Here is a 26,883-nt window from a genome sequence, read left to right on the forward strand (position 1 = left end):
CATTTATATAACATATCCATCATGAGCTCTTGAAGTGGTTTACAAAGCTGCATATTTATTTTATTTTTACTTTATAGATGACCAAAGTGAGCAAGCTAAGCGACTTGGCTGTTCCAAAGAAAGTCAGTAGCACAGCCAAGAATATTATAACCCCAAACTACTGATTAAGAGCCGCTGTCTGCAGCAGTCTAAGTGTAAAGATGCTAGAATATACTATTTACTGTAAGGTAGCTGTTCATCTGACAGCTGACGTTTCTGTGTAATTCAACCACAGAAATGCTAATCTGCTATATTATCTTCCCTGTGTTACCTGAGTTCAAAGCACCCCAAAAGCATTTCTAGGCATTGGAAACTGATGTCGAATGTCTATCAAGACAGCTTGTGATTTCTCTTTGCATTTTGTCTGCATTTCACAGCATATTATAAGTGGCATGTCAGCAAAAAAATAGATTCAATCTTGCCAGCAACAGAAAGCAAAGAAGGAAGCGGCAGTCAGTAGTTGGCTCCCAGCAATTTTATCTTGGGAACAAGTCTGAACTAAGGTAGCTGTAGGGCTCTTTAGTTAAATTAGATTTTCTCTTTAGTCCTCTATGTGATGGGGTTGTTCTTTTAAGGACACCACCATTTTACAAACATCTGAAAAAAGGGCTGAAATACACTCTTACGAAGCAGGCATCTTGTACCATTGCATTGCCGAGGTTATAGTATTTACCCGTCCACAAGACACAGGAGAAAATCTCTCTCAGTACCAAATGAAAGGCAGCAGAAGCACTCCATTAAGCACTTGAGGAAAACTGTCTCTGGCTGGCAAGTCTTTATCTAAGGCAGAAAAATCTTGGGGGTTGTGGCGAAGAGCCATGGATATCTCATATGAACAAAAGATACTTGTCACGGGTGTCCTCACTGCTGGAACTGTCGGGCAGGGCTGGAATGCCGATTTGCAAGTCAATCCTTTCTGCTGCCCACCATTTCATAGCGCTGCATGGGTCTGTGTTTTAGAGGCTGTTTGCATTTTTATTTTTGTTGTTTGTTTTTTTCTCAGGAAAACTGTCCTGTGTCCGTATTTTTGTTGTAAAATATCCGCCACTTTTTGACTGTACTGGATTCAGTTTGGTCTGTGGGTTAAGTTTTCTTAGAAGAAAGTAGGTTTGGATACCAAACTAAGTCCCCAAACGAAGCGTTTCCCACCTTTCAGCCCTCATTTTAGCACCTCTTTTGTTGATTCTCCGGTATACTATAGTTGTATCTCTGAGATGCGCAGCGGGTTGTTGATAGTGCCCGTCATGACGGTGAAATGGCTTACCAGTGCTTCTTCCCTGTGGCTTGTCTGAGCTGGAGAATGGCGCCGACTATCCTGGAGGAACTGGGTGAGAGGATGAACAGATAATCATAGAAATTATTAAGTTTGACATCATGATTTATTGCTTTCCAGTAGGGCTCAATCCCACAATCCTTGGTGCTAAAATCTCCAAGGCGTGGACTACAGGGATGAAGAGGTATTGGAGCAGGGTGGTGCGAACTTATTTTGAAAGGTCTCGTTGCTGAGCGGCCCCAGCAAAAGGAGGCAAAAGTGGTTTTATCACAGGATGCATGCAGCGTTGATTCACTGGTCATGTGTGGGCTGCGTCACTCTCGTGTCCAGCCCCCACCCTGCCGCTGTACGGGTTGACAGGCTTTGGAAAGAAAGGGAGAAGCGTACAAGGGTCTGTGAAAACAGAGACTTCTTTTTTCTGTAGCTATCAGAGCAGCTGTCTCCTTGGCTGCTTGATCATGAGGATGGCAGTGCTCACTGTTTTGCTCTGAGCTGTAAGCAACCTTCAATAATGTGGACAGTCAGAAAATATGCCAGACTTATGTAGTGGCCCTTAAGGAAAATTACTCACTAGAGCCATTTATACCAGCTTATATTTGCAAGGAAAAAAAGATATTTTGCTCTAGCATTACAGATGTTGAATCCATAAAAGCAAAAATACTAAAAGTCTATGCTTGGATATTGCATGGCGCTTAAAAGCCTATAAAATATTGATGACACTTAGCTGAAATTCTAAATATAGACAGGTTGGAAGTAAAAAAGAATATGTCTTAATTGTTCATTTTCTGGCTTCTCTCTTTTGGTTCCTGACTCTGGAGTCAGTCATTTTACTATGTTTTGTATATAAATTAGTTTGTTTTCAAGTTAATTATCTTCTAAAGATAGGAGAAATTCTCATACAGGTGAGTGCAGAGCTGTCCTGCTTTTTAGGGCTCTTACAGTATCTCTTGGAGAAAGGAATAAAAAATCTAGAAGCACACAATTTTCCAAATGGCAGTAATGCCTCCTATCAGACAGCAGAAGGGGGGAAAAGGACATAATAAAGTTCACTGCTATTATTGAAGCAGTTGGAAAAAGTGAGCTCCACTGGAGACGGAAAATATTTTAGAAAGCTAGTTAGTGAAGTTGAAAACGTTCAGAACATAAAATGATCTCTTGGAAAAATGTGCTAAAACAGAAACGAAAACCCTGAGAAATCCTAATTTTCATTGGAAGAAGAATTTTTGAAAGAGCACCCCTAGGGTCATAGGATAATTCAGGTTGGAAGGGAGCTCAGCTCCAGCCTCCTGCTCAAAGCAGGGTCAGCTGTCAGGCCAGAGTGGGTGGCTTAAGGCTTTAGCTGGTCTGATCTTGAAAACTTCCAAGGATGGAGATTGCACAACTGTAATGCTGAAGGAGAAACTGAGGTCATTAAATGAATACATTAAAAAATGAGTTTGTTCTTTGAACTATGAAGTAGCTTCCAAAAGGCCCAGACTGCTTGTACTGTATATGCCAAACCTTTATACTACGGAACAGAGAGATAATACGTTAGCCTTCTCTGCCTAGGAACAACTTGTCAAGTTCTCATGCTTTATCAGTAAATGACAAGTTTAAAAAGCTATTTTTCTGCAGTCTCATGAAGGGAATTCCGAAGAAACAAGAACTTTAAGACACTCAATCAAGAGAGAAAACAATGAAATGAAAATATTAACAATTGAATGTGCAAGTTGCCCAAGGTTTTAAGAATAATTAGCAATATTTAGCTTAACTCTGCCCTTTTACATTACTATTTGACAAGAGGATTATATATTTAAGTATCACCATTTACTTTCTAAAGCACATAAAAAGCTTATTAAAGATATCAGTTTGATCACATAGTCCCCTGTCGATGGTTTACTGGTGTGCGGAGGAGTGAAGTGATTGGCCCCAGGGCACAGAGTGGGCCGTGGGAGCCCGGGTTAAAGCCCCACCGTTCCTGCCTTGCGTCGCAGCCGTCCTCCTCGCAGGGGAGCGGCTGACACTTCTCCCCATACCGAGGTCATGCCACAGGATTTTCTGTCAACAGTGAGTATTCTCATCTAAAGAAACCCTAGAAAATGCTTGAAAAGGGAATGTTGTAAAGCAGTCTACTTCAAGCGATGTGTTTTACACTTGTTTTTTTCTTCAAATACATACAACTGCAAAAACGAAGAGGCTAGTAAATGCTCTCCATATTCAGGAACCTGAAAAACTAGAAAAGAAATGAATAATGAGCAGCTCTGAGGCCACTGACACAGTTGAAGGGAATGTGAGGCCAGTGCAGTCCAGAATTTAACATCTGTATCCTGCTGCTGCTAAAATATGGGTGTAGTCACAGTTGTTTGCCCTTTCATTGCAAGGTGGAGCTTCATAAACATCCCTGACAATAGCAGCAGGTATGATTTAATCACAGCTGTTACCACAGGCAGGACTGTGCCAGTTATGTTTGCCTTGCGCTTGTATTTACAGAAACAAGTTTGTTCAGAAGAAAATAATCTGTCTGTGAATCTGTGCTTACATCAAAGTATGTCTATTAAATACTTCTTCCACATAGCAAAGAATGGAAATGGAAAGATAATATCACAAATTAAATATTTGTTTAAAGTATTAAAATAAATGTTAAAAATAGAAAAAAAAAATAGTCAGTTTCTGGGGCATCTTACTATTAAATATGTTTCCGTAATCAGCGCTGACTTCCCCAGAGAGTAGAAAGGGCAGAGGACGGTTTCCACAATACCGAGCAGCTTGCTTGCGAAGGTTACTACAATATTTGTCTTGCCCCTTCCCCGCTTTGCTATGCAGTCAGCAACAGATCTCTGTTTGCAGGAACTGTTCAAGGATAACTAGTGGCTCAGAATGAGTTGAAATCTCAGCTGGTGGCCTAGCGATTTGTTTTCATGCTGCAAATCCGTCAAGATTTATATATGCATAGCTTTTTGATGGAGTAAGGGGATATCCTCAGTTTGAACAGCCTGTTATACCCCTGTTTTTGTGCACGGTATGCACTCGCTGTCGGCTGCCTGTTGGCTTTTGCCCCTTGAAGTGCCTGAATCTTAGTAGCTGCTTTTGTCCATCTAGGGCAAAGACTGCAATATAATTGCATTAATGTTATATAATGGTGCATTTGTTTCTTCTGTAATACATTGCAGCAACAGGGTCATTTCTAAAAATACTGGGACTAGAGAGAGTTGGGCTCCTGCGGAGCCTGCCGGAGTTCCCCGGCTGAGGCGGCGCTGCGGGGCGAGCCGTGCAGCCCGGACGGGGCGCAGGCTGGCGCGGGCGCCTCGAAGGCAAGTGCGCTGATTCAGCGCGTCCCTCAGCCAGCTCCCACGGGAGGGTTTTGGCAGGGTCCGTTGGTGGGGATTAAAGCTGCCGTTTCTGCCGCAGACGCAGAAGTGCAGGTGACCGCCACGACTGCCGCCCGCTGCCTTGCAGGTGAGTCCCCTGGGCAGTGCAGCGGGCCGGGCTGTCCGAGGGGCTGCTACTCGCAGCGGACTGCACACATCGAATAAACAAAGAAATTATTGCCCAACAACTTCACGTGCATGACTCTTAAAAGCACCTCTGTTTCCTTATTATTCAAAGGGCCTTTTACTAATGGAGTGCGTATGCTGGCTGAATTAATTTCAGTTTCAAAACCAAGAAACTTCTCTTTAAAAACAGAGAAGACGCTGATGTGGTAGAATATTGTTTCTCATATTGTCTCTTGAGTAATAAGAATACCGGCAAAGCATATTCATCCAGGTGCTCCTCGCTCATTGAGACGGTCCCTTTCTCTGTCTCTGACTGGCACGCAGTAGCGTCTTGATGGAGAGCTGCCCATCGTCACTATTGACACATGACAGACTTTGGATGGAGAGTTGGAGGGGGGACATGTAAGCTCTGCAATTGTCTTGCTAGTATTATACAGGCAGGAAGGCAGAAAAAATTGTTTTAAGAAAAAGTCAAAAGGAGTTTATCTGAGAGAGTGTGTATAATGCATTTGAGAGACCTCAGTCAACCTAGCCGTGAGACCACTGCCGTTATGTTTGCAGTGGCACGAAGCAGCCTATGCTGGACATATCTTTCAATTACATAGTATAGTCTGATCACTTCAAAACAAAATACTAATTTTTACATTGAGTGATACTTAATGAAATTTTCATTTTAAAAGTTTACGACAATGTTCACCTGCTCCTCATTCAGCTTGAGTCACAATATTAAATCATGTGTTGATAAGATCTCTTTACCTGTGTTGTGGCATTGTCAGCTACTACCCCAACAACACCTTCTGAAGCCACGTTCGTCTCGTTGCTCTTCTGCCTCTCCTGGGCAGGTTGTACAGGCCGGGGCTTGCTCTGCTGCAGGGAGGCGCCGCTGCTCACGCCCTTGGCTCTAGGCCTTTCATGACCATGCATGGCTAGAGCTGACCCTGCAAATATATGAGCAAAGATTTTGCAAAGCTCAGAATCTGTTTGTTGTTTCGATGTACTGAGGGCAACAGCTGCTATACTACCACATGCCTTTGCAGATATAATAAATACCATATGTGATTTGTAATCCTTGTTGAATCCGTTTATGCAGGTAGAGATCATTTCACTGATTTTCTGAAACGATCTCAATATTCGGCGATCACCCTGCAGTTTGTTTCTGTGCCAAGCGTAAGCGAGGGGGGTAACTGTGCGTGATGCAGCTGCGCCGTGGGCTGGGGAGCCCTAGCGGAGGCTTCGCGCGAGCTACGGCAGCCGCTGTTTGCCCTGGCGCTCTGGGGCAGCGGGCTGCTCCTGCCTGCCTCCCTTTCTCCTCTCCTCCAAGGAAATCTCTGTCAGCCCCAGTTGCTGCTTCCACATTACAGGGCTTTTAACAAGAAACAACTAATTATCTTTGTAATCAATTTGTCAGGGCCGTTAAGGCTTATTAGTGCACTCAGGGCCCTGATGCAGTTATAGAAGAAGTTGGAAGAAGTAGAGTGAAAAGAAAAATTAGTCTACATGGGAAGGTGAGCACATAGGAAAATCATGGTGTTTTCTTCTAGTAAAATGTTTGTGGTTGCTTTCTGTGGTTGTTTAAGGGCTAGCTTTGCTGTTTTCTGTATCATCTTGGCATATATTCTTAAGAAAATGAAAAGAGGCCCAGCAATCAAAATAGATTATCTAAATTCCTGATGTGAAGACCTATGAAATCCAATTGTCCAGCAGTGCATGCCTAAAAAGCACCAGCACGTGTCTGATGTCCTGAGAAATGCCAGGATGACAGAAAATATAGTATCAACTCATATAGTATAAGGATTTATTTCAACCTCAATAATTATAATTAGGCCTTCAGGGACCAAAGAAAAAGGCAGTCTCTTTCAAGGGCTGCCCCTTTTAATGAGCAGCTTTTGAAAAGTACGGGAAAATAAGTGTACAGATAGTATCTGTGGAAGACCTTCTACACAACACTTGTTACAGTTAGCACAAGAAGTTGTGCAAATCACTCAGATATCAAGCATCTTGTCATCAATTACAGCATTTACTCATCTAAAGACACTAAAGCAAGACATAACAGTTTGACTCCTGAAAATCCTGACACCTGGCAATATTGTCCTCTCTTGATTTAGAAAAGGCTTTCAGAAGGACCTGCTAGTTAAGCAGTAAGGTTTGTAGGGAGAGGCTGTATCTTTTATTAGACCAGTATGCAGCCCTGGAAATAATGGACAAGCTTTCAAGCACATGCAAAAAAGGGACCGAGGGACTGAAAATGGTCCAGAGTGAACTCAGGTCACATGGACTGGACTTTGCAGGGAAGCCTCTGCTATTGCTTGTCCTCACTTTAGCTGCTCTGAAAACAAACGGCATTTCATTCTCTAGCCTCTTGCTTTAGCACCTTTCACAAGTATTAAAAGCTCACACCTTTAAAAAAAGATGTGGCAGTTACAGTTTTTCAGCTTGAATGCTGGATTGAACTGACAGATGTGTAAAGAAAAGGTGTAGCTAATGAAATTGATATAATGTGTATTTTTGGGCAAAGTCTATCCTACCTAATAACCTAGACGTGTAAGATGCGAGAAACACTCATCCAAGAGTGGTAAATACAGTGTCTGCCCTTGCCCAGTTCAAGCGCAGGGAGTTTGAACAGTAGCTTTAAACTGTAAATATTTTTGCTTTGAATTTTTCTGTACTTTCTGTATATGTTTAGCTAGATTAAAGCATAGTTCTGATTAGAGCCTCTTGGCATCACTATAAAATATGTATTAAATAAATCTTGTGGTATGCGGTCCTGTGCAAGGAAGGTTTCTCTGCTAGTGCAACAGAACCAGTACAGTTTCTGACTGCTTAATGTTCAAATTTAAAGTCAAAGTCTAAGTAAAGATGCACACTTAGTTATATATTTTTACCTCCAAAAATGTGAATGTTTTCTGAGTAAGCAAATACAAAACCAGTTCTAACCAGCAGTGCTCAGCCAAGATCAGAATTGAGCCCTCACCTGGAGACAGATGCCACCTGTGAGTTTTTCAGAAGAATTTCTGATTTGGCAAATCAAAATCAGTTTACAGACCTGTTTGTAGTATAAATGCCTAGAGAACTGGATTGAATCTAATGGCTCACATTAAAAGAACTCCAGCTGAGAGAAATAAATTAAGTTTGGGCTCTGTATCAGTAGAAGCAGAAGGAAACTGCATAACATTTTTCATTCTTACCTAATGCTTCATTTCTTCAAAAGAAGAGGTTCTTCTTTTAGAAACTCTTGCTTATTGCATTAAGTATCATCCGGTATTACTATGTCATCAAAATGTGTTTTTTTACGTCTTGAACTAAAACGTTATTCAGTAATTTCTAGTAAAAAATGTCTCATTGCAAATATATTACAGATTGCAGTTAGTAGGACCAAGTTTAAAAAGCATACATGTTTTCTGAAGGCTTTTGGGTGGGCTGGTGACAACTAGTTTCACTGAATCTATGTACAGCCAATATTACATAAATCTTCAAACTCAAAAAGTATGCATCTAAGGATTTGTTGCACATGCAGGACTGGTTATCTTGCAGGACCACTTGAAAAATGTAATGTAATTACCCAGGGACTGAAGCAAGGAATCTTACCTCGAGTTCTCTAAAGTACAGGGTTCCCTTTTTTCCATAAGTTCAGAAATCCACAACTGAAGAACTCTATCTACTACTACAGGCTTGAAGTGCAGGTACATGAGATGTCAGTGCAGTTGCATGACATGCCATCCGTGCCAGCAAAATCAGCTTAAAAAGGCTGCACCATTGGCCACGTATTCCTGCCTCTGTGCTACAAGGGCAGTTTTCTTTAACTGGGGTCATTTTAGTGATCCCAAAATACGGTTACATTGATGCAACCATTAAGGTGGTGAACCTTTGTGCAAGAGCAGAAATGAGCGGCCAGGTAAGAAAGTGGGGTTTCCATCACACTAGTGTGTGTCGTCCACTGACTTCTGATGCTTTGACATACCAAAGCCCAGAAGCCAACCTGTGACATGTTTTTTCTTCCCTGACAACAACAGGGCAGGATATAACACAATATCCTCCCATACTAAACAGTTTCTGTTCTTCTCTCTTCTTTTGTATATTGCCATCTTGAAACTGTTACATAAAATGAAAACTTTTTAACTTCTTTTAAAAACTTGTAATGAGTTATATTTATATAATTCAAAAGATTAATATTAACCACAGTGTAACAGTTACAGATGAAATATTCCACCAGGGCATACTGCAAACCACGTGCTGTCCCTGGGAGCTAGATTCTGCTATTGATTGCAGGCATTGCTGAGGTAAAAATAGGGAACGTCACAGAGAAGCAGATGTCTCTGTAGTTGCCACACACTGACAGTGACTGAAGACCACTGTTCACTCCAAGACGGGAAATATGTGATGCTCCATACGTTTGCCTTAAATAAGACCCATTTCTTATGGTGGAGGGTGGATTATTGAAGCGCAGAGTTAAAATCTGTTAAACTGTGCTCTGAGGATTTGACATATTCATGTGTCAGGCTTAAATTTTTGAACCGTAATGGCTTTGCAAGGGAGCCCCCGAAAAGGCATCACAGACCAGTTGTGACACCACTGCGTAATCATCCAATAATATATTGTTAAGAAAGCTGCAGGGATACTAGTACGATAACTTCAGTTTCTGCCACTGTGTTTAAGTGTTTTAACGTTGGGAATTAGAAACAAAGGCAAATACTAAGGTGGAAAGGGTTCACAACCCTACGGGCCTGGCCATCGGTAGCTTAATCACCTTATTTACCTCCTCTAAACCTTATGGAAGTAACTCTTATAAACCAGGTGCTACTAGGGCAGAGCTACCAAGTAAGGTAAAGATTACTTTGGAATTACTGGGTGTAATCTCGGGGCCCTACTTTTAAGTATGCTTAGTCCCTTGACTCGATGGAGTTGTGCATGTGAATTCTATAAGATCAGATGGAGTCTTGTACAAGTTGTAATAAGAAAGGTTAGAGGCTAAAAAGTGAGAAGTCTTGAGAGGCTAAAGATTAGAAGCTGAGCGGCAATGAAAATGGATTATAGTTTCTAAGTTTCTGCAGTTTAAGTTTCTACATTTTTGCGGTGTTGAGGCTTTATCTCTAGTCTTCTTTGTTAGCAGTGTAACAATTATCAATATACATTTTCGTGTTCGATATGCATATCCTTCTCATTAACAAAAATCTGTCACAATAATTTCCGGTGGTACTCGTTGCAACAGGGATGTGTGTTTGAAAACCTGGAGAAGCAATCTCACATTTCAAAACAATCTGGGGAGGAAAACCACACCTTTGCAAAACAGACACACACACCGCTTCATCAGCGCTTATAGATGGGGATTTTTGTTTGGTTTTCAGAGAATAGCTTTGTCACTTTGTGTAGGGTGCAAGAGTTCCTGGAAAAATCCTGCTTTTGACTACAGAGCTGGTTGCCAGCAAGTTATGTAAATCAATCTATTTTATTAAGATAACTCTGAGCCGCCTTTCCAAAATATTTGTATGTATAAATAAGAAAGATCTTTATATTCATGCATACTAGTTCTTCATTTCTACTTTTTGAAAACATCTTTGGTAGACGTTGCTTTTTGTCTGGGCAAGAATTTTTAAGAATGAACTGCTAGTCACATTAACGTGTGCTCTGAAAGCAAAACATGAAAAGCAAGAATGCTAGATCAGTGGAGCATGTACGGTACTTGTCTCTGGCCAAACTCTGGGATCTGAACGAAACCACATCAGTGGTGAATTTATGCCCGCTGTCTTTCACAGCTGTCCTTCGTTATTTTTACTGTCCCTTCTGTACCAAATAAAGCTGGAGAAAGTAGAACAATAGAGAATAAGTATATCTGACATTTTGACATCTGGTGGCTACTTACAGTGAAGCATTTCATAAAATCAGCCTTTATCAGCAGCAGTGCATTTAAAGTACACAGTCCTGTTCACAAAGTGTCTAGCTGAGATGGGAAGTAGAACAATTTTACATAACCTTTCTGTAATAAATTAGCTCTGCTGTCATGAACCAAGATTACAACTTCTTGGTAATATTTTCCTCAACACTGGTTCCAGACTGTGTGCCTTGACATAATAATAGGGATGACAGAGATTCTCTAAGACCTGGCCAAAAACAAGGAGACAGAATTTCTTTTTACAAGAATATCTGAAAATAATAACTAAAGAGATCAGCCTAAGTTCTTTTCAGATCTACAGTAATAAATTCTTTAAATATGTTAAGGCTGAAAATAATCTTGCTTTGCCTCTACATCCTACTCTTAATGCTATTTGTATATTTGCCATCCGCTTAAAAACTGAAGTGATGCTCTGACTGAGCAGAAAAAAATTTGCACTGTGTTAAAGCTAATACACTTTTTAAGGTGATGAACAAGAAGTAACGGTGAGTTTAGAACAACAGGAGTTTAAGAGTGGCAGACTGGCAAAACAATTCCTTATTCCTATTCAGGGCCTGTTCAACCTTTGGTGTATACTTTGACCTACCAAGGAGAGGTAAATTGTAGATGTTTGGGATTTTGTCTTGGTCTAGCAGTTTTATTATGGGAGAGGCAATGAGTTACTGGAAGACTCTGTGGTGTTTGTATTCACTGTATACTGAGCGTTTATCTGCAGTGGTTTTAGGAGAGGGACCAGCAGTGGTACACAGCCTTTTCAAGAGGAAGCAGGTATAAGTAGAAAGCTTTAACTGTGTGGAAGTGGGAGGAAGATAAGAATCATTACTAGACATCATTACCACGTTAATTTTTTCCATAGGGACTTGAGTCAGCAAGACACTGAGAATTTGCCTAATTTTAAGCACATGAGTATCTCATTGATTTCTTTAAACCGCTTTTCTCATTTCTTGAGGAGGAAGCCTTTTCATTTTGGAAAAATATACTTTCTTCTTTTGTGGTTTACATTGTGAGTTCTGATTTTTTCTGCCCCTTTTTTCTTCATTCCTGAAATGCTGAAACCAGGTGGTAATTACAAATACAGAATGTACAGTATCAGCTAAACTGCTTGACATCATTGATAATACATAGGCCTTTTTATAACTAATTTTCCCAAGATTGCCTCATATGGCAGCGAGAACATCTGACATCGTTGAAAAATCTGATAAGAATTGTTCTCTTTTCGAGCCACATACACCACAAAAACCACAGGAAGTTGTCTGTGAGGTGGCTGTGGTTCTGCAGTTTCCTTTTTCCCCGTCTTTAAATGATCAAAACATTTTTTAAATAGTTAAATCAACATAAAGTAGAGAATAGACTTCCTGTTCTTTTGGTGTAATAGATATAGATGCCTTAAGTTAGAAATAAGGATTCACACTTCTGATTGCCCTTCTGTGTCCTTTGAATCAATTTAGTTTTATGGCTTAAACATTCTTGATTAAATAGTAGTTTTATTTTTAGGTTTCCTACCAAGAAAATATAACAGTACCTTTTTTAGACATCTCTCAAGAGAAGTGATTTAAAAGATGAGTTAAGCACTTGTTTTTCTTCTGTGATCATTAAGACAGTTTTCTTTCTCAAGGTGAGGAAGTAATGCTGTTTTCAGCAGGATATTAACCTAACAGGGCAGTATCGATATCAGGAGTATGACTTCAAGTTCTGACCCTGCAGTTACATCTAACAGATGGAGCTTATCTATCTGTATCTGACTGAATGCACTGTATCTTATAGTGCATATACATGCATAAATAGTGATATATATCTCTCTCTCTCTCTTATATCACTAAATACCAAGATGTTTGCTGTTTCCTTCAAGCGTTTATTCAGGGAATTCATGAATACACTAGAGTCCCAACATTCTTCAAAAATAAACCCTTCCTCGTTTCAGAAATGAATTTTGTAATACTTTATTAAGAAATTGCAAAAGAAGGTAAATAGGATTATCCCTCGCGGTTTCATTTAATTTATTATAATTATTTTTAGGTTGATTTGATCATTTGTCCAGCGTTTGATTTGGCCAGCATTGAGCTGGCATTTTCAATATTGTGAAGTTAGCTTTCCTTTTCAGTAGTTTATTAATGAAGAGATGAAAAAGTTCTCCTGATGGAAGAATTTGAAATGAGAAGAGCATGTTCCTGCTATTGCTTTGTTTAAAACCAAGGAAAAACATTTGTTAAACTAATTCGTATCAATTAATTAGCTGGGATACTAGAACATGACATTTGCCATACTATACTCTGTTAAGGCAGCAGCAAGTATGCACATTTTACCAAAACTAAAAGGATAAGATGGCATGCCTAGCTCCTCAAATTCGTACCAACGGTAGAGACAGAGTACTGAACTACTACTGGAAGGAAGGAAGGAAGGAAAAGGAAGAAAAGAAGGAAAAAAGAAAGAAGAGTAGAGAAGAGGAGAAAGCAGAGGAGTCTCATTACCCTCTGTGGGCCAATACCTGAATAATTACTTTTTTTGCCATGGTTCTTCTCTCTTACACTAAGCGTCCCTCTCCACCTCTCTGTGTTTGCACTCAGTACGGTCCTCTTTCATGCCCCTGCCTGACATCTTTAATCTTTGTTCCCAGCCTTTTCTCCTCCCCAGACTTTGCCCACCGCCCCCCGAACTAGTCTTGTTCAAGGGAGGGCAGAGGAAAGGGAGGGATTAGTTTACCCCCCTCTGAGGATTCTTTTACACCCTCTTTCTCAGGTCACTCTCCCCTCTTTCCCTTACTGAGTATTTCTTCGTGTGCCTCCACACCATGAAATCTTCCCACTCTTTCCTGTTGTGATCTCAGCCTTTTCCTTCCTGCTTCCTCTCATGTGTACTCACAGATGCAGAAAATAAAACATCACATTCGTCCCGCACTATGTCCAGATACGTTTAAAGAAAACCCGAGAGTAAGTTAAAGCTACTTCTAGCAATTAATAAATAGAAAAAGCTGGAACAATGTTTTCAAGTCAAGGCTTAGCAGCGGAGCTTGGCGCGAGCCGTGTTGCTGCCGCGTGGGAGGCTGCCCGTGGGAACAGGCCCTGCGGGGCCAGGCCGCCGAGCGTGGCGGGCCTGCAGGCCAGGTGGGCTCAGGTGCCTAGAAACTGGGGTGTCGCTGGCCAAAGCGGGAGCTTGCTGGAGCCTTGGGGCCGTCCCAGCGCACGCCAGGGAGAGGGCTGGCACGGGCTGCGGCCAGGGACAAGGTCACCGCGGGCTTGCGCGGTGCCTAGCGCTCCTCGCCCTGGCTGAGCAGCTGGCCCTCCCCCTTGATTTCGGGCTGCTGCCTTGGGAATTCGCTTCAGCTATTTCCTGGAATATGTATTTGTTTATTTTCAAAGCAGAACAAACATAAAACTCGCACAGAAGCCTTGGGTAGGGCGTTTCTTTGTAAAGGAGTGATTGGGATCATTGCATTATTGCCTTTTAAAGTATTTAGATATTTCTGAAGCTTGCATGGAGCGCTAAAGCAGCTGGTAGCACGTAATAAGCACAACTACAAAACTCTGCCCTTGCTACCATGTCTTTTACCACCATCTATGCCGGGTGAAGCATTTGCAAAGTGGGTGTAAAATACTCCAATTTCGATTTGTGGATGTTCCCCACCTACTCACCTCTCACTGTAAGTGGATGTATCTGACTGTCCAAGGTGCAGGAACTGATATGAAAATTTTGCTTTAGTAATACGTAAAGCCTAAATTAAGTAAAAAAATGAAGTCTTGAACCACAGGGATGTGAATCATACACAAAGAGAGCCACCTTTTCACTGAGATTATGAAACATAGTAATGGGTGATTCTTTTGGAAATCATTTGGGTAATTTATGACTCAGTCCTACAAAGCTGCTGACCTGAGTAGGTGCTCAGCTTCCCATGGCCTGATGGCTCGGGGCACAGCGACGCGCAGCAGCGCTTGTGCCAGAGCCAAGGTTTATTTTTCAGAGACGGCCTGGTCTGGGCTGAGTTAGGCACCTGTGTCCCCAAGATGAGACTACAGCTTTAAAAAGCATTTTTCCAACCGGAAAAATGTTTGTAATGTTCCTCTTACTCCTTAAATAGTCATTATTTCAAAAGACACTAAAAAGCCTTCGTCTAAAACACTTAAAAGGGTAATTTTTTTAAAGCTACAAAACGTATGGCGATAAAGGAAATGCTAAAGTCCCGCAGTCATCACCTGAAACTGCACCGAATATCGCCGGCTGTTTGCTTCGTGTTCCTTTTTTTTTTTTTTTTAATCCCCAGAACAAAACGTACGATTAGGAACACGCAAACTAACGTGCCGCCCCTGCAAACAACGGGCAAACGCGGCCGCCCTGGCCCGCGCGGACCCGGACCCGGACCCGGGGCCGAACCGGCGGGACCCCGCGCCGCGGCGGCCGCCCCCGCTGCCCCCCGGCCCGGCCCGGCCCGGCCCCCGCGCGCCCACAGGCTGCGGCGGGGCGGGTGCGCGGGGCCCGCCCGTACCACGGCACGGGGATGGGGGGGGGGAGGCGGCGGGCGGCCAGGCCTGCGGGCGCCGCGGCCCCGCGGGAGGCCGCGCCAGGCGGGCAGCAGCGGGGAGCGGAGCCGCGGCGCCGCCGCTGGGCCGGGGCCCGGCGGGGGGAGCGGGCCGGCGGCACGGGGTGCTCCGCTGCCCTCCCCTGCGGCGGGGCGGGATCGGCCGTCCCGGCAGGCCGACATGGCGGCGGCCGGGCGGGAGGGGGGGCGCCGGGCGGCTCTGCCACGGCCTCCAACGGCTCGGCGCGGCGCGGCGGGGCCGGGGCGGCGGCCGCTCCCGCCCCTGACAGCCCAGCCCCAGGGCGGACCCGCGCCGCGGCGGCCACACCGGACTTTTACGAAAGTTGAGCCGCCTCCCACCGCCCTGTCCCTGTCCCCGCCCCCCTCCCTCTGCCCTCCTCTTCCTCCTCCTCGCCGGCCCGTGGGATGTTTATTTGGGCAGCTGCGTGAGGCGGCCGGCAGCGCCGCCGCCCCGGTCCGAGCGGTCGCCGGCGCCGCGCGCGCACCCGCAGCCCCACTCCCCGGCTCGGCGGGAAGGAGGAAACAAAATGTCCGCCAGGGCCGCCGCCAAGGTAAGAGGCGGCCGCGGGGGCAGCGCGGCCCCCTCCCCACCCACCCCCCCCGCCTTTGTGGCGGCCCCGGCCCCGCCGCCGGCGCCCGCTCTGCCTCGCGGCCGCCGCTTTGTTCGCCGCCTGCGCGCCCGCCCCCCGCTCCGCTCCGCCGCGCTGCGCGGGGCCTGGGGCCGCTCGGCGGCGGTGGCGGGGGGGGGAGCCCCCGTCGCGCGGCCGCCGCCCCGCGGCCGCCTCCTCAGGCGCCTCCCCCCCCGCCGCCGCCTACCTGTTGGACGCGCGGCGGCGCCCGGGCGGCGGGCGGGAAGGGGCAGGCGGAGCGGCCGGTACTGCAGGCCGGGCCGGTCGCCGCTGAGTCAGGCGGGCAGGGTGGCTGCTGCCTGCCGGCGAGCAGCTCCGCGGCGGCGGCGGCGGCAGCAGCCCCCCGGGGCCCGCCCCGGGCGCAGGTGCAGGGCGCGGGCGCGGACTCCGGCCGGCCGGCCGCGGGGTGGGGCCGGGACGCGCGGCAGGTTGTCCCTCCTCCCCGTGAAAGGGAAGGTCCGCTCCGCCGCCGCCCGCCCTGCGCCCTGGCTGCGCGGGGAGGGGCGGCGCCGCGCCGCGCCCAGGTGAAACCCGGCGGTGTCGGCCGCGGCCCGGCTGGGCTGCGCTGGGCTGCGCGGCCGCGGGGCGGGGCGGGCCGGGCCTGGCCCCCGCCGGCCCCCCCGAAGTCTTCCCGCGGCCGGACGGGCCCAGCGACCGCTTCCCTAGGCGGTTGGCAGGGTTCGCGAGGGGCTTCGCGAAGTCTCGAGCTCTTGATTCCAGTGTCACGAGTGCTCTTTTCCGAGGCGCTTTCTGCCTCCAGAGTGCAGTTCTCAAAACTTGGGTGCTGGCGCACTGAGCTGTGTCGCCGTTTCTGCGTTCAGGGTTGCTGTGCACCGTCTTCAGGTATGTGCGTGCACAGGTCTCAACGTTAAGTGTGTTACAACCGAGGAATGATTTGTTTTGGGTAGTATTTCAGGGTGGTGGTATCAGCTGGCTACAAGGATAAATAAAACGTACGTGTTTTCCTGTTAAATGCCTTTATGCAGATGTCAAACATGCAGTGCACAAAAGTATTGCCTCTGCTCTTTAAAAGAGTACTGTTATGTTAAAAATCTGCCACATGAGGAATCGTTAGAAATTGCTTCAGCTTTAATTTTTGCTTGTAAAAGATTGGGGTGCTAGGTTCCCACTCCCAAGACAAAGTATTCCCTTAAAAACATAGGTATCTTTCAAGGCTGCGAAAGTGTTGGCTCTTGTGTGTGTGTGCATGTGCTGTCTTTTAAAAAAAAAAAAAAAGTGTTCTCTAAATAGAGAAAAGCTTGATCTATTTTGATATTAGACTGATGTAAAATAGAAAGTTGTATCTTAACCATAGCAGTTGTTTGAAACTTCTAGACTTTGGCCGTATCAATTTGGCCCAGCACGCGTGTGTACATATATACAACACCAGCCAAATTAATTACACCAGAAAGCGTGCTCACTTAAGAACATTGCGAAGTATCCTTTCCCTTAGTGTTAGCTCTTCTTTGATATATTTTTAAGCTTTGGAAAAGTCAGATGTTTGAAATAGCTTTCTCTCAAAAGAGTACTGCTAAAATAATTGTGTAAGTTCTTATTTTTTTAATGTAAGTTCTTACAATCTGTAATAACGCTTTATGAAAGCTGTTATTGCTTACCTTTCTGACCTTATTTTGTTGCAGAAATATCTTTCAAAGCTAGGAACTTATACATGAATTTTTTTGGCAGAACAGTAATGCTTTTCCGTAGGTGGCTAGTATTATTCCTACCTCAGCTATTAGCTCCTGGGCTACTGTTTGTATAGTTTAAGTAGTTGGAAACATGAAGCAAAGCAAACTGTGTTTTAGAAGTGATACAATATTGGAGAACTTCTGTGTTCAAGTTTCAGGTGTTGTTTCCTTCAGTGGCTGCCCTTCAGAGATGGTACCCCATTTCTCATTTTCGGGGGTGTAATGCATAAAAAATAACTCTGTGGACACTTCTGTCTGTTAAAAGAACCCTTACTTAATGTATTCTTTAGTTTCTGGGATTTTATATGTCTTTATTGGTATTCTTGAGAAGAGAGCTGAAAACTTTTTTTGATTAGCTGAATAATTCTTAATTGTACAGGTAGGAACCTGAACTGCGTTATGCCCTATTGTCAACAGTCTTTCTGCTACCTTCTCCTCCCTTTCGAACTGGGTTGCTTAACTTTTTTTCCCTTCTATGCTACCAAATAATGTGTTTATATTAAAATTTTAAGTGCTTGCAGTAGCTGTTGGTAGTATACAATAGAAAACAGCGAGAGGAATTTCATGAAATTGTACTTGCAGTGTAATCCAGTGATGGCTGTGATTGCAAAATGTAGGGGGCCTAATCTTTTCTGATGCCCTTTTGAACAATACTCATGGATGCTGTGGGAATGACTTTGTCAGGGCATTCGTCATGAGATGTAAAGCTTTTTGTTTTTTGGGAGTTCAAATGTAGTCTGTATTGGTGGAAAATTATGCTTTTAAGCAGTAAATATGGGGGCAGGAGTTCTGGAATCCTTAATCCTTTTTGAATGCTGATCTTCAGTTCTTGAAACTTCCTGCTAGTTTTAAATGCATATCCAAAGTATATTTTGCAGTCTTTTGCCTCAGTCCTGTAATCAATAGGAATTTATTTGTTCTAACTTTTTTTCTTTTGAGCTCTAGGCATGTATCTATTGTCTACTGCTCCTACCAAAGGCGGAGAGCTTTTCCATGTTAACAGTTCAAGACTCTGTGATCGCAAGAAGTCTTTGATTCTTCTGCGAGAGTGAATTACCTTGCAGTCATCTTAAATGTGGGTTTACATTCTGCCCCAAATCTTACTTGGAGGCGCCAATGTATTTGTTCCTTGTAAAGAATATACGCGTGAGCTTTTAAGTGCCATAATTCACCAAATACCTAGGTTTGGAAGATGTGGGGTTTGTTGTTGTTGGCTTTTTTCCTCTATATGTGTGAACTCTGAAATGTTGGTGAGGTGCTTCACATGTGACAATAAAGAAGAGATAAATACGTAGAAAATGCATATGGTGAAGTAACACACAATCCCAGAAGCAAACTTACAAGCTGATTTAGCAGCAGCACCTAGATTCTACTTAAAATTTCTTCTTTCTGTAGAAAGATTGCGTCTTATTTTAATTTTATTTCCTTTAGCTTTGTTTGGATCTGATAAAACACTTCTAATGTGTTTTTTTTTTTAAATTGTATAAATAACTTAGATTGGCGATTTGGGATTTTTTTTTAATTACTTCAACCGTTTTGGTTATGACTGTAGGCAACTTCAGTTTCATTTTTAGTATGAATTTTCTTCTGATGATATGAGAAGAGCCATAAACTACACATTCTGTACATTCTTGCAAAGTGTATTCTGGAATTGCTTCCTGTTCAATTTGTGGAACAAAGATTACTGCAAGGCAAGTGGAACTTGAAGTCTAACCGTGAATGGGATCTGCTTTTGTCTTTTTAGAGTGGAAAAATCTGTAAGACCTTATCAGTGACCAGCTTAAAAAAAAAAAAGTTTTTGTTTCATGAAAAGCATCTGTAAGTGGGTTTCTGTACTTCATATGTGTTGTAAGGCAAGTATTATGCTACTACCTGTATGCTATGAGAATGGATATCAGGCTTACGTGTGCAAAAAAAATCTCAAAACGTGGTATTTTTAATTGATGCATAAATTCATGAGTCGTCCTTAAGGCAGGGTAGATGTCCACGTTGACACTAAAACGTAGCATCGTATTCAAAACTTTCTGATATGAGGATCTGTTAAAATGCGTGGTAATAAGCCACCAGCATAGGATAATTGGTTAAAAGCAGAACTGTAATTAATAGTGAACTATTCGAACTGTGGACTGTGCTAAATACTTTGCTTTTATTACTTGAAACACTAGACTAGATAGTAATGTCTATCTCAGTTTAAAGCACTCTTCCAGAAATTCTACGTGTGTCAAAGTCAGTGGAAGCTCGGACCAAGGGAGACGCAACTGTTTGTCCATCTTGTTACAGGCTGTATCAGTAAGTCTGCAATACAAAATAGGACCCTCTTTTCTGTTTTGCTCTTCCTATCCTCTGTTATGAAGAGGAAAGGTAATATCTGCAGTATACCTGGTGGAAAAAAGCCAATTACAGTTACAGTGTGGGGAGAGTAAAACCGTATGCATCTTTATGCAAAAACTGGCAATACCAATCCTTGATTTGTTAACACTGTCAATTTCTAAGTGTTTATGTGAGGTTATGGGTAGTACTTGATGCAGATGCTTTTTAAGTTTTAAGTTAAGATATTTCAAGTTATGTAATCTGTACAGCAAACCGTCCCCTGGCTAAATAAGACATCAGTCGTTTAATCTGCCCTCAATTTTTCCTGGTTATGATAGTTCAATATTTTTTTTTGTTGCATTTATACTATATTCAGTGTTTTCTCGGGCAAAGAACATTACTAATGACTTCTTCACTGAATGTACTGATTAAGCAAACAGCCATAGGGTGGTTTTAAAATTAATCATATGATTATATGCAGCATATTTATGTTCTGTCCAGAAAGTTTTGAAATGATCTTTTCTTATGATAACTGTGCTATTGTAGGGACAGGCTTCTTAAATGCTGCTGTTTACACTCATAAATAATAGGAGTGTAATTATTTTAAGGGGTTGTGATGTGCTCCCTGAAGGGTTTGAGAAAAATGAAGAAACGTGTTTATCTATATTGTCGAAGTTCCAGTATGGGTCCCGTGGCTCCTGTGGAGTAACAAGGGCTGCCGTGGCCACGGGTGTAGTGAGTTGTTCAGGGGCAGTGGTGTCTGCTCTGTTACCCAAGGGTTTTCCTGGCTATGGCTTATCCTTAGATAAAGCTGCAAGCCCTGTGAGCGGTTTGAACTGTGCTGATGGGTTAATGCACGGCTGGAGAATTGCCCCAGTGTGCACTGGGCTGGGCCCCCCACTCACGTTTCCCCCTAATTCAGTGGCAGCTTGAGTAATTCTTCAGAGTTGCTTCTAGTCTTTGCACATCAGGATTTCTTTAGAGACTTGAAAAAATTAAACATATTGTAGGTGCTAAAAATTTAAATGTTGACTTTATGTTAAAATAGTATTTATTTTCTCAAGGGTATTTGGTAATCTCTAACAGGATCCTATGTTTCCTAATCCGTTATAAGCAGATGTTCTACCCTTTTGTGGTGGGGGAGGGTAGCCTAAATTCAATAAGATAGCAGTAAGGAGCATTGCATTAGAGATAGATGCTCATGTTACAGCAGTATGCTTGTCCACTTCTCATATATAAATATTTTGGGGGGGGCCCAGATAATTCTCAAAAAATGTGTTTTGTTAGTTTTTCCACAGAAGAAGAACTGGATACTGCCCTGTTAGTGTTGTCCTCCCTTGTCCCCCCCCCCCCCCAAAGATACACAAAGTACTTGCTAAAAATAGAAACTGCCCAAGAGTAGACAGTTGTCTTTGATTGTAGTTCCAAGCCTTTTTCCAGTAAGCGCTGTACCGAACAGCAGTCTTTTCTCCCCACCCTGTTTGACATTAGAGCTCTTTAAGGGCTTCCTTAGAACATACTGACTCCCTCCCTCCCTCCCTCCTTGCTTCTTAAACCAGGCGCTAATTAATTTGGAACACATATGATCTCTTTGTATTGTCTTGCCTATTCCTCCCCATGTTTGAATGGGGTCCAGTAATACTGTCTTCCCCCAGGCCCCGCTGGGTCTGCAATCATTTAACAAATGGCTACATTTCTTTATTTGTATGGAAGAGAAATTGTCATGCTCTACCACAGCAGAGAGGATTGTCCAACTTGCATTTAAAAAATGCATCAGGATTTAGCGGTTGGGGAAGTAGCACAGAAATAGGTATTTTAGGCTAACTTTTCGCATAATTGCTCCTGTTTCTGCATGGGACCATCACATTTGCATCGTGAGAGAAGGACATCCACAACGTGAACTAATGTGAAATTATATTATAACACCTGACCTGCTCTTTCAGTAGGATTTTTGGATAGACTAATCCATAGAACAGGACATGCAATAGGCAAGTTCCCTGTGGCAAAACTCAAGCAATTGTACCAGTCTTTGTTGGGTGAGTTAATCTTGGTGATGAATTTAAATGGCTACAGCAGCTCTTTCCCTGCTCCTGTGTTTGAGGCCAGTACTAGAATTGGAAAGTGATGGGGTGCCAGCAGCACCTTGCAAGGAGTGTTGCTCCTTGCTCCTCTGTAGCCCTATGTACTTCGAAAGATGGTAGAGAGCGTGTCTTACACAGAGTGCGCAATGAGGGGCAGACTAAAAGCTGAATCTCAAGAACTTTACTTGTTTCTGACTGAGAGAATAAACCTCTTCCCTAAAGGCACTGGGCTTCTTTCACCCCCGATATTGTGTCCAGATTTATATTTTTGTCACTTGTAAGTATTAAACAGCTCTATTTCATCTATTTACGTTGCAGAATGATGACTCTTACTTGTTATATATCCATATGGGGCCTAGAAGAAGCAAGGTGCATAGGGAAAAGAGGTAGTGTCTTTTAGACCTGTTAATATACTTTGGGGAGTATGGTCAAGCTTTTGGACGCGAGCTTTTAAGAAGAGTTTGTGTGGCTGAAAACATCCGTTGTCTTTTCCTACAAACCTTGCTGAGTGTCTGTAGATCACAGCCACCACAACACTGCTGCTCCCACTACGACATTAGTGGCTTGGTGATGCAGGCTATGAAATCAGCTAATAAGAAAATTGTGAAGAAGCATTGATGTGTGGCTGAAGAAACAGTGTTCAGTCTTAAATATGTTTAATTAAAGGAAAGTAATAACCTTGAATTGTAACTAGAAGATGTAACATGATGAAACAGCAGAGGTGGTTCGCTTCTCACAGTGACGTCAATTTCTGCCTTACAGAAATTGCTAGCAATGCTGCTGCTTGAATATATTTGCCCAGCATACTTTACTATAAAAATCTTTTAAAACATTAACTGTGAAACTCTAGGAGAAGAAACTTTAAAAAGCGTTAGCTGACAATATGTTATCAAACAATTAGTCAGTTATAACTAATATTATGGGATCAACGTAGTACCTGGGGCTAAATATGCTGCGTATTGTTTATTTGAACAAATTCCAAGACTCATAATAAATCTGTAGTTCGTGTCGTGTAGGCTGGCTTCCCTAGAATTAAATCTGGGAGAAGGCCAGATCATATTAACCCTGTCAGCACAGGCTGCTTGTTTAAAAATTCTGTTGCTGTCTTCCTCCACCCAGCGTTGTTCCTACCTCTTCCTTGGCCGGGTAGTACTTTGTCCATGCATCTCTCCACAGAAAGTAGTCTTCCTGAACAGAGTTCAGTGGAAAAACCTGTTAATCCGGGCTGCCTGCAGTAGTATTTCTAGTAGGTAGTAAAGGTCTTGGAGCCAAGCTTGAAGGCATGGCTATTTGACAAAAGAGCTCGTTTCCTCCAAACAGAATTTGAAGTTAAATTGTGGAAAGTGTGACTGGCCATCCTGTAGAAGATAAGCCCCTCTGTTCAGGGCACAGCTGTGTAGGGATGGAAATTCCTGGAGGGTAGTCTCATGTGAGCATGCCAAGCAGACTTACTTTTTGTTTTTTGCCCCCGTGGGTATTGTAGACCGGGTTAATATTTCAAGAATTGGGAACCTTTAGCTAGGGAGAACAAGAAGGGTCCGTAGGTTTATGAACAGCGCACGTTAATGGCTTGAACCAAGAACATATTTCATCTGAAGCGGACATAGAGCTGTAGAAACACTCTGAAGTGTGTCAGTTTATTTTTTCCTAGTCTTGCTCATGTAACTTATTGTAATCATAGTGTTGGTAGCTGGAGGATAAATGTCCCCTAGAGCTACCCAGGAAACTGCTGAGTTTCAAATTAGGGGATCTCTTGGTAAACATAGCTTGAATACCCTGTCAGGATGCAACTCTGAAATTTAATCTGTTATCATTGTTTGTCTCCTGTAAAATATGAGGGCCAGTAGCTATTTCTTACACGCGGTAGCACTGATTAGACTGAAAAATAAATCTTGTTTTTCTGTAAGGTGGTAATTGGGCCATGAAATGTCTTCTTGAAGGGGAGACATTTAGGAAACGACTTGGCCGCACGCCACTAGTTTTATCAGGATTTGAATTTATATTTACTTTGCGGTCAGCTGCAGATACATGCAAATCTTATGTAAAGCCAGTAAAAACCAACGCACCGTTATCTTCTGAAGTTAACGGCAAAGGTGTTGTATCACCAGAGTTTTTCGGTTCTTCTGATATGATGCGTCTCAGTAGCGTCCTGCCATTGCCACTCAAATTTCTTTGATGTCTCTGAAATAGAGAACGCCTGCGTCATTGCCCTTACTTCATGGCAGTGCCAAGGGTGGCAGCATCAGGTGAAGAGCTGCACGTGAGCAGCGTTCGGAAGTTAACAGAGTAAACAACAGATGCGTTCCTAGCTACTGTAAGAGTATATTGCCTCTCTTAAGAATGAAGAGGGGGAAGCCAGAACAGCTTGATCTGTGCAATGTCGAGCTGGCTGGAATTCCAGCATCCTCTCTGAACAAAAGGTTGGGATCTGGTTTCTCAACTGAGCTTTCACCAGGCAGAAGTGTGTAAACATGCCAGAGATCTGTCTTTAGTTATGTTTTAATTGCATTTGCCAACCTTTGCTGGATTTTTGTGCAAGTCTCTGTTCACTAAGCCAAAAGTGAGAACTGTGATGAGAGACAAGGAACTACAGAGAGAATAAAATTAGAAAAATAATAGATGATGATTGAGGGAGAAGGGAATGAAAGGAAAGGAGGAGCCAAAAGTAGCTCAGAGATGCAGGGAGACTGGAGTTTTTCATTCTGAATCACTACCTATTCCTCCTCCTCCTCTTTCTCTTCTGTCCTCCCCAGCAAAGAAAAATAAATCCTAGCACAAAAGCTGAGGTGTCTGGGCTCTGAGTAATTACTGTGAAACCTTGAGTTGTGTGACTAAGCCTTACTCACAGAATCGTCTAAACACAACTGTGCAGTTAGCCTTGATTAAAGATTGCTACTAAAAATCAAGGTGATAGTATCGAACCCGAGCTCTGAAAGAGCCGTAATAAAAACTTCCACGTGTTAGTCAAGTTGTAGGAATACTGTTTCTTGTAGCTGTAATGCTAGCTCATCTGCTTATTACCGCTCTCTGTAAGCGAAAACTGAAGGCAGTAGGGAGAGGAAGAGAAGTCGTAAAACCTATTTAAAAGGCTGAAGCAGATATAGGACAACTTGAAGAACGCTGGGATTCTGTACAGAATTCTCCATAACAGTAAGGCCTTCCAGAGCAAGCTGCAAGTATTGCAGACCCACTCCAGGCCCTTTTAAGAATGCAAACATCAGACAAGAAATAGTCGCTGTCTGATACTGGCTGCTTCAGAGTTGCAGGACTTAGATGTTCTTCTTTGATTATAAAAATGTTTATCTGAACGTGCTCCCAGATAACAGGGAAAAGGCACAATCTTGAACAAGATGATAATTTGGCAAGCTATATCCTCTTAAATATATATCTGTTTTTGTAAAACTTGTGTAGATAGCCAACAAAGTAAGCATAACCTGCAATTCTTTGATCTCTGCTGGTTTTAAGTGCTAGTTTAGGTAGGACCTGAATTACATGCAAGTTAAAACGAAGAGCTCACCTTTCTGAGAACACCATGATGTTTTCAGGGAGATTCGGACCTAAGTGCTTCCACTTGTGCAAAGACTCATAGTTTGAATTAGTTCGGGGGGGGCATAGGAATAGAAGACTCTTCTTGTAAATTAATGACATGTTCTGGCTATATGTTCTGGTTTAAGGAAACTCTCTTCCCCTCTTCCCTCCTCCCTTCCCCAGCTGAAACAATGTGTTTGAGGAAGGGGTGGCTCAGAATTGCTTGACTTTCAGAGTGTCTCTTTGTCCTCCAGCTGAGAGGAACACCATCACAATGGTCTAAAGGTGGGGGAGGAGGAAACACTTAACACTGGCAGTAATTTTAATGAAGTGTTAAGAATATGATTCCTCCTTATCCATGTTTGTCATTTCCCTCAAATATCCTGTTTTTCCTCCTCTGGAGGAGCTGGGGCAGGGGGAGTTGCATACTGGGAAGAGGTACAAATAGGATTGAAAACTAATGCAACTAAATCCCTTTTGCTTATACCTCTCTTTCCTCTGGCCAGATTAATATTTTTTTTCTTATTTCTTTTCCATTATAAGAGAAGAATAGTAATTAGGAGCTGACTGACTAACCAACAGAAACGGCAGCTCCCCTTGCAAGAGGGCTATCAGCATTCTGGGAAACGTTTCTCTGCTAGTACACCCTTCCGAGTAACCTATTCTGTTTTATGTCAAGTGCTTTTTTCAGTTAAATTTGCTGTCTGAAATATGAGATTATTTAACCAATACATGCTTAGTTCCAGAAGAAACATTGTGATTCTTGTATGTAATTTCATGGCTGCCAGTCCTGTGTGTTAGGAGGAATTTTTGAAGTGAAAGTTGGCATACACATAAGTGCATGTGTTTGGGCCTTTAATTTTAAAGAACTGTCTTTGCCTTTGAGGATATGTGGCGTTGGAGATGGTTCCTTTGAAATAAACCAGTGCTAACTTAAAAGGGCTTCTTTCTTGTTTCCTTATCTACAATCAGTAAATGCCTCTTTATCTTGCAAAGATGTGTAAACAGTAGTAAGAAGCCAGTGGCTGAGAGCTGCTGAGATCATTCTTTCCTTAGAATGACCAATGCTGTGGGGCTTCTTTTTTTTTTTTTTAATTATTATTATTTTCCAGAATTATGAGGATGCCTTTTAAATCAGCTGGGTTACTAATGATGTTAGGACTATCTTTTTGGCTGTAAACCTCACATAGTTGTCAGCCGAACAGTTTAAGTCCTGACTTTAAATTGTACTAAGATAGTAGTTTTAAATGCAAACAGACAGATGGCTCTAAACTTGAATGTGGATTATTGTGGCATGTATTTCAGTAGACTCAAGTTCTGATTACAGTAGTTATCTCCCTTAAAAAACAAACATACCTTAAATAGTTGTTATTAATGAAAATACTTTAAACAAAAGCAACCAGCCAGAGAAATGTTTCAACTGATGGGTTTTTTTCCTCTGTGC

At 43.0% G+C, this 26,883-nt stretch overlaps 1 protein-coding gene across 18 annotated transcripts in view; it reads left to right on the forward strand.

Moving 5' to 3' along the window:
• Positions 1-26,883, forward strand: part of TJP1 (tight junction protein 1) — a 174,383-nt gene that overhangs the window by 73,793 nt on the left and 73,707 nt on the right. For 2 of the 18 annotated variants that reach the window (XM_068957813.1, XM_068957815.1), the window contains exon 1: positions 15,499-15,754. The exons of 14 other annotated variants lie outside the window; for them this stretch is intronic. In XM_068957813.1, the coding sequence (XP_068813914.1) occupies positions 15,731-15,754 (24 nt within the window). In that variant the 5' untranslated portion in view covers positions 15,499-15,730. Of the gene's footprint in view, positions 1-15,498; positions 15,755-16,556; positions 16,676-26,883 lie in introns of those variants that run through there. 2 more of the 18 variants (XM_068957817.1, XM_068957818.1) reach the window with 2 other exon arrangements.

Source organism: Struthio camelus, chromosome 12 (assembly GCF_040807025.1).
Source record: "Struthio camelus isolate bStrCam1 chromosome 12, bStrCam1.hap1, whole genome shotgun sequence".
Lineage (NCBI taxonomy): Eukaryota > Metazoa > Chordata > Aves > Struthioniformes > Struthionidae > Struthio > Struthio camelus.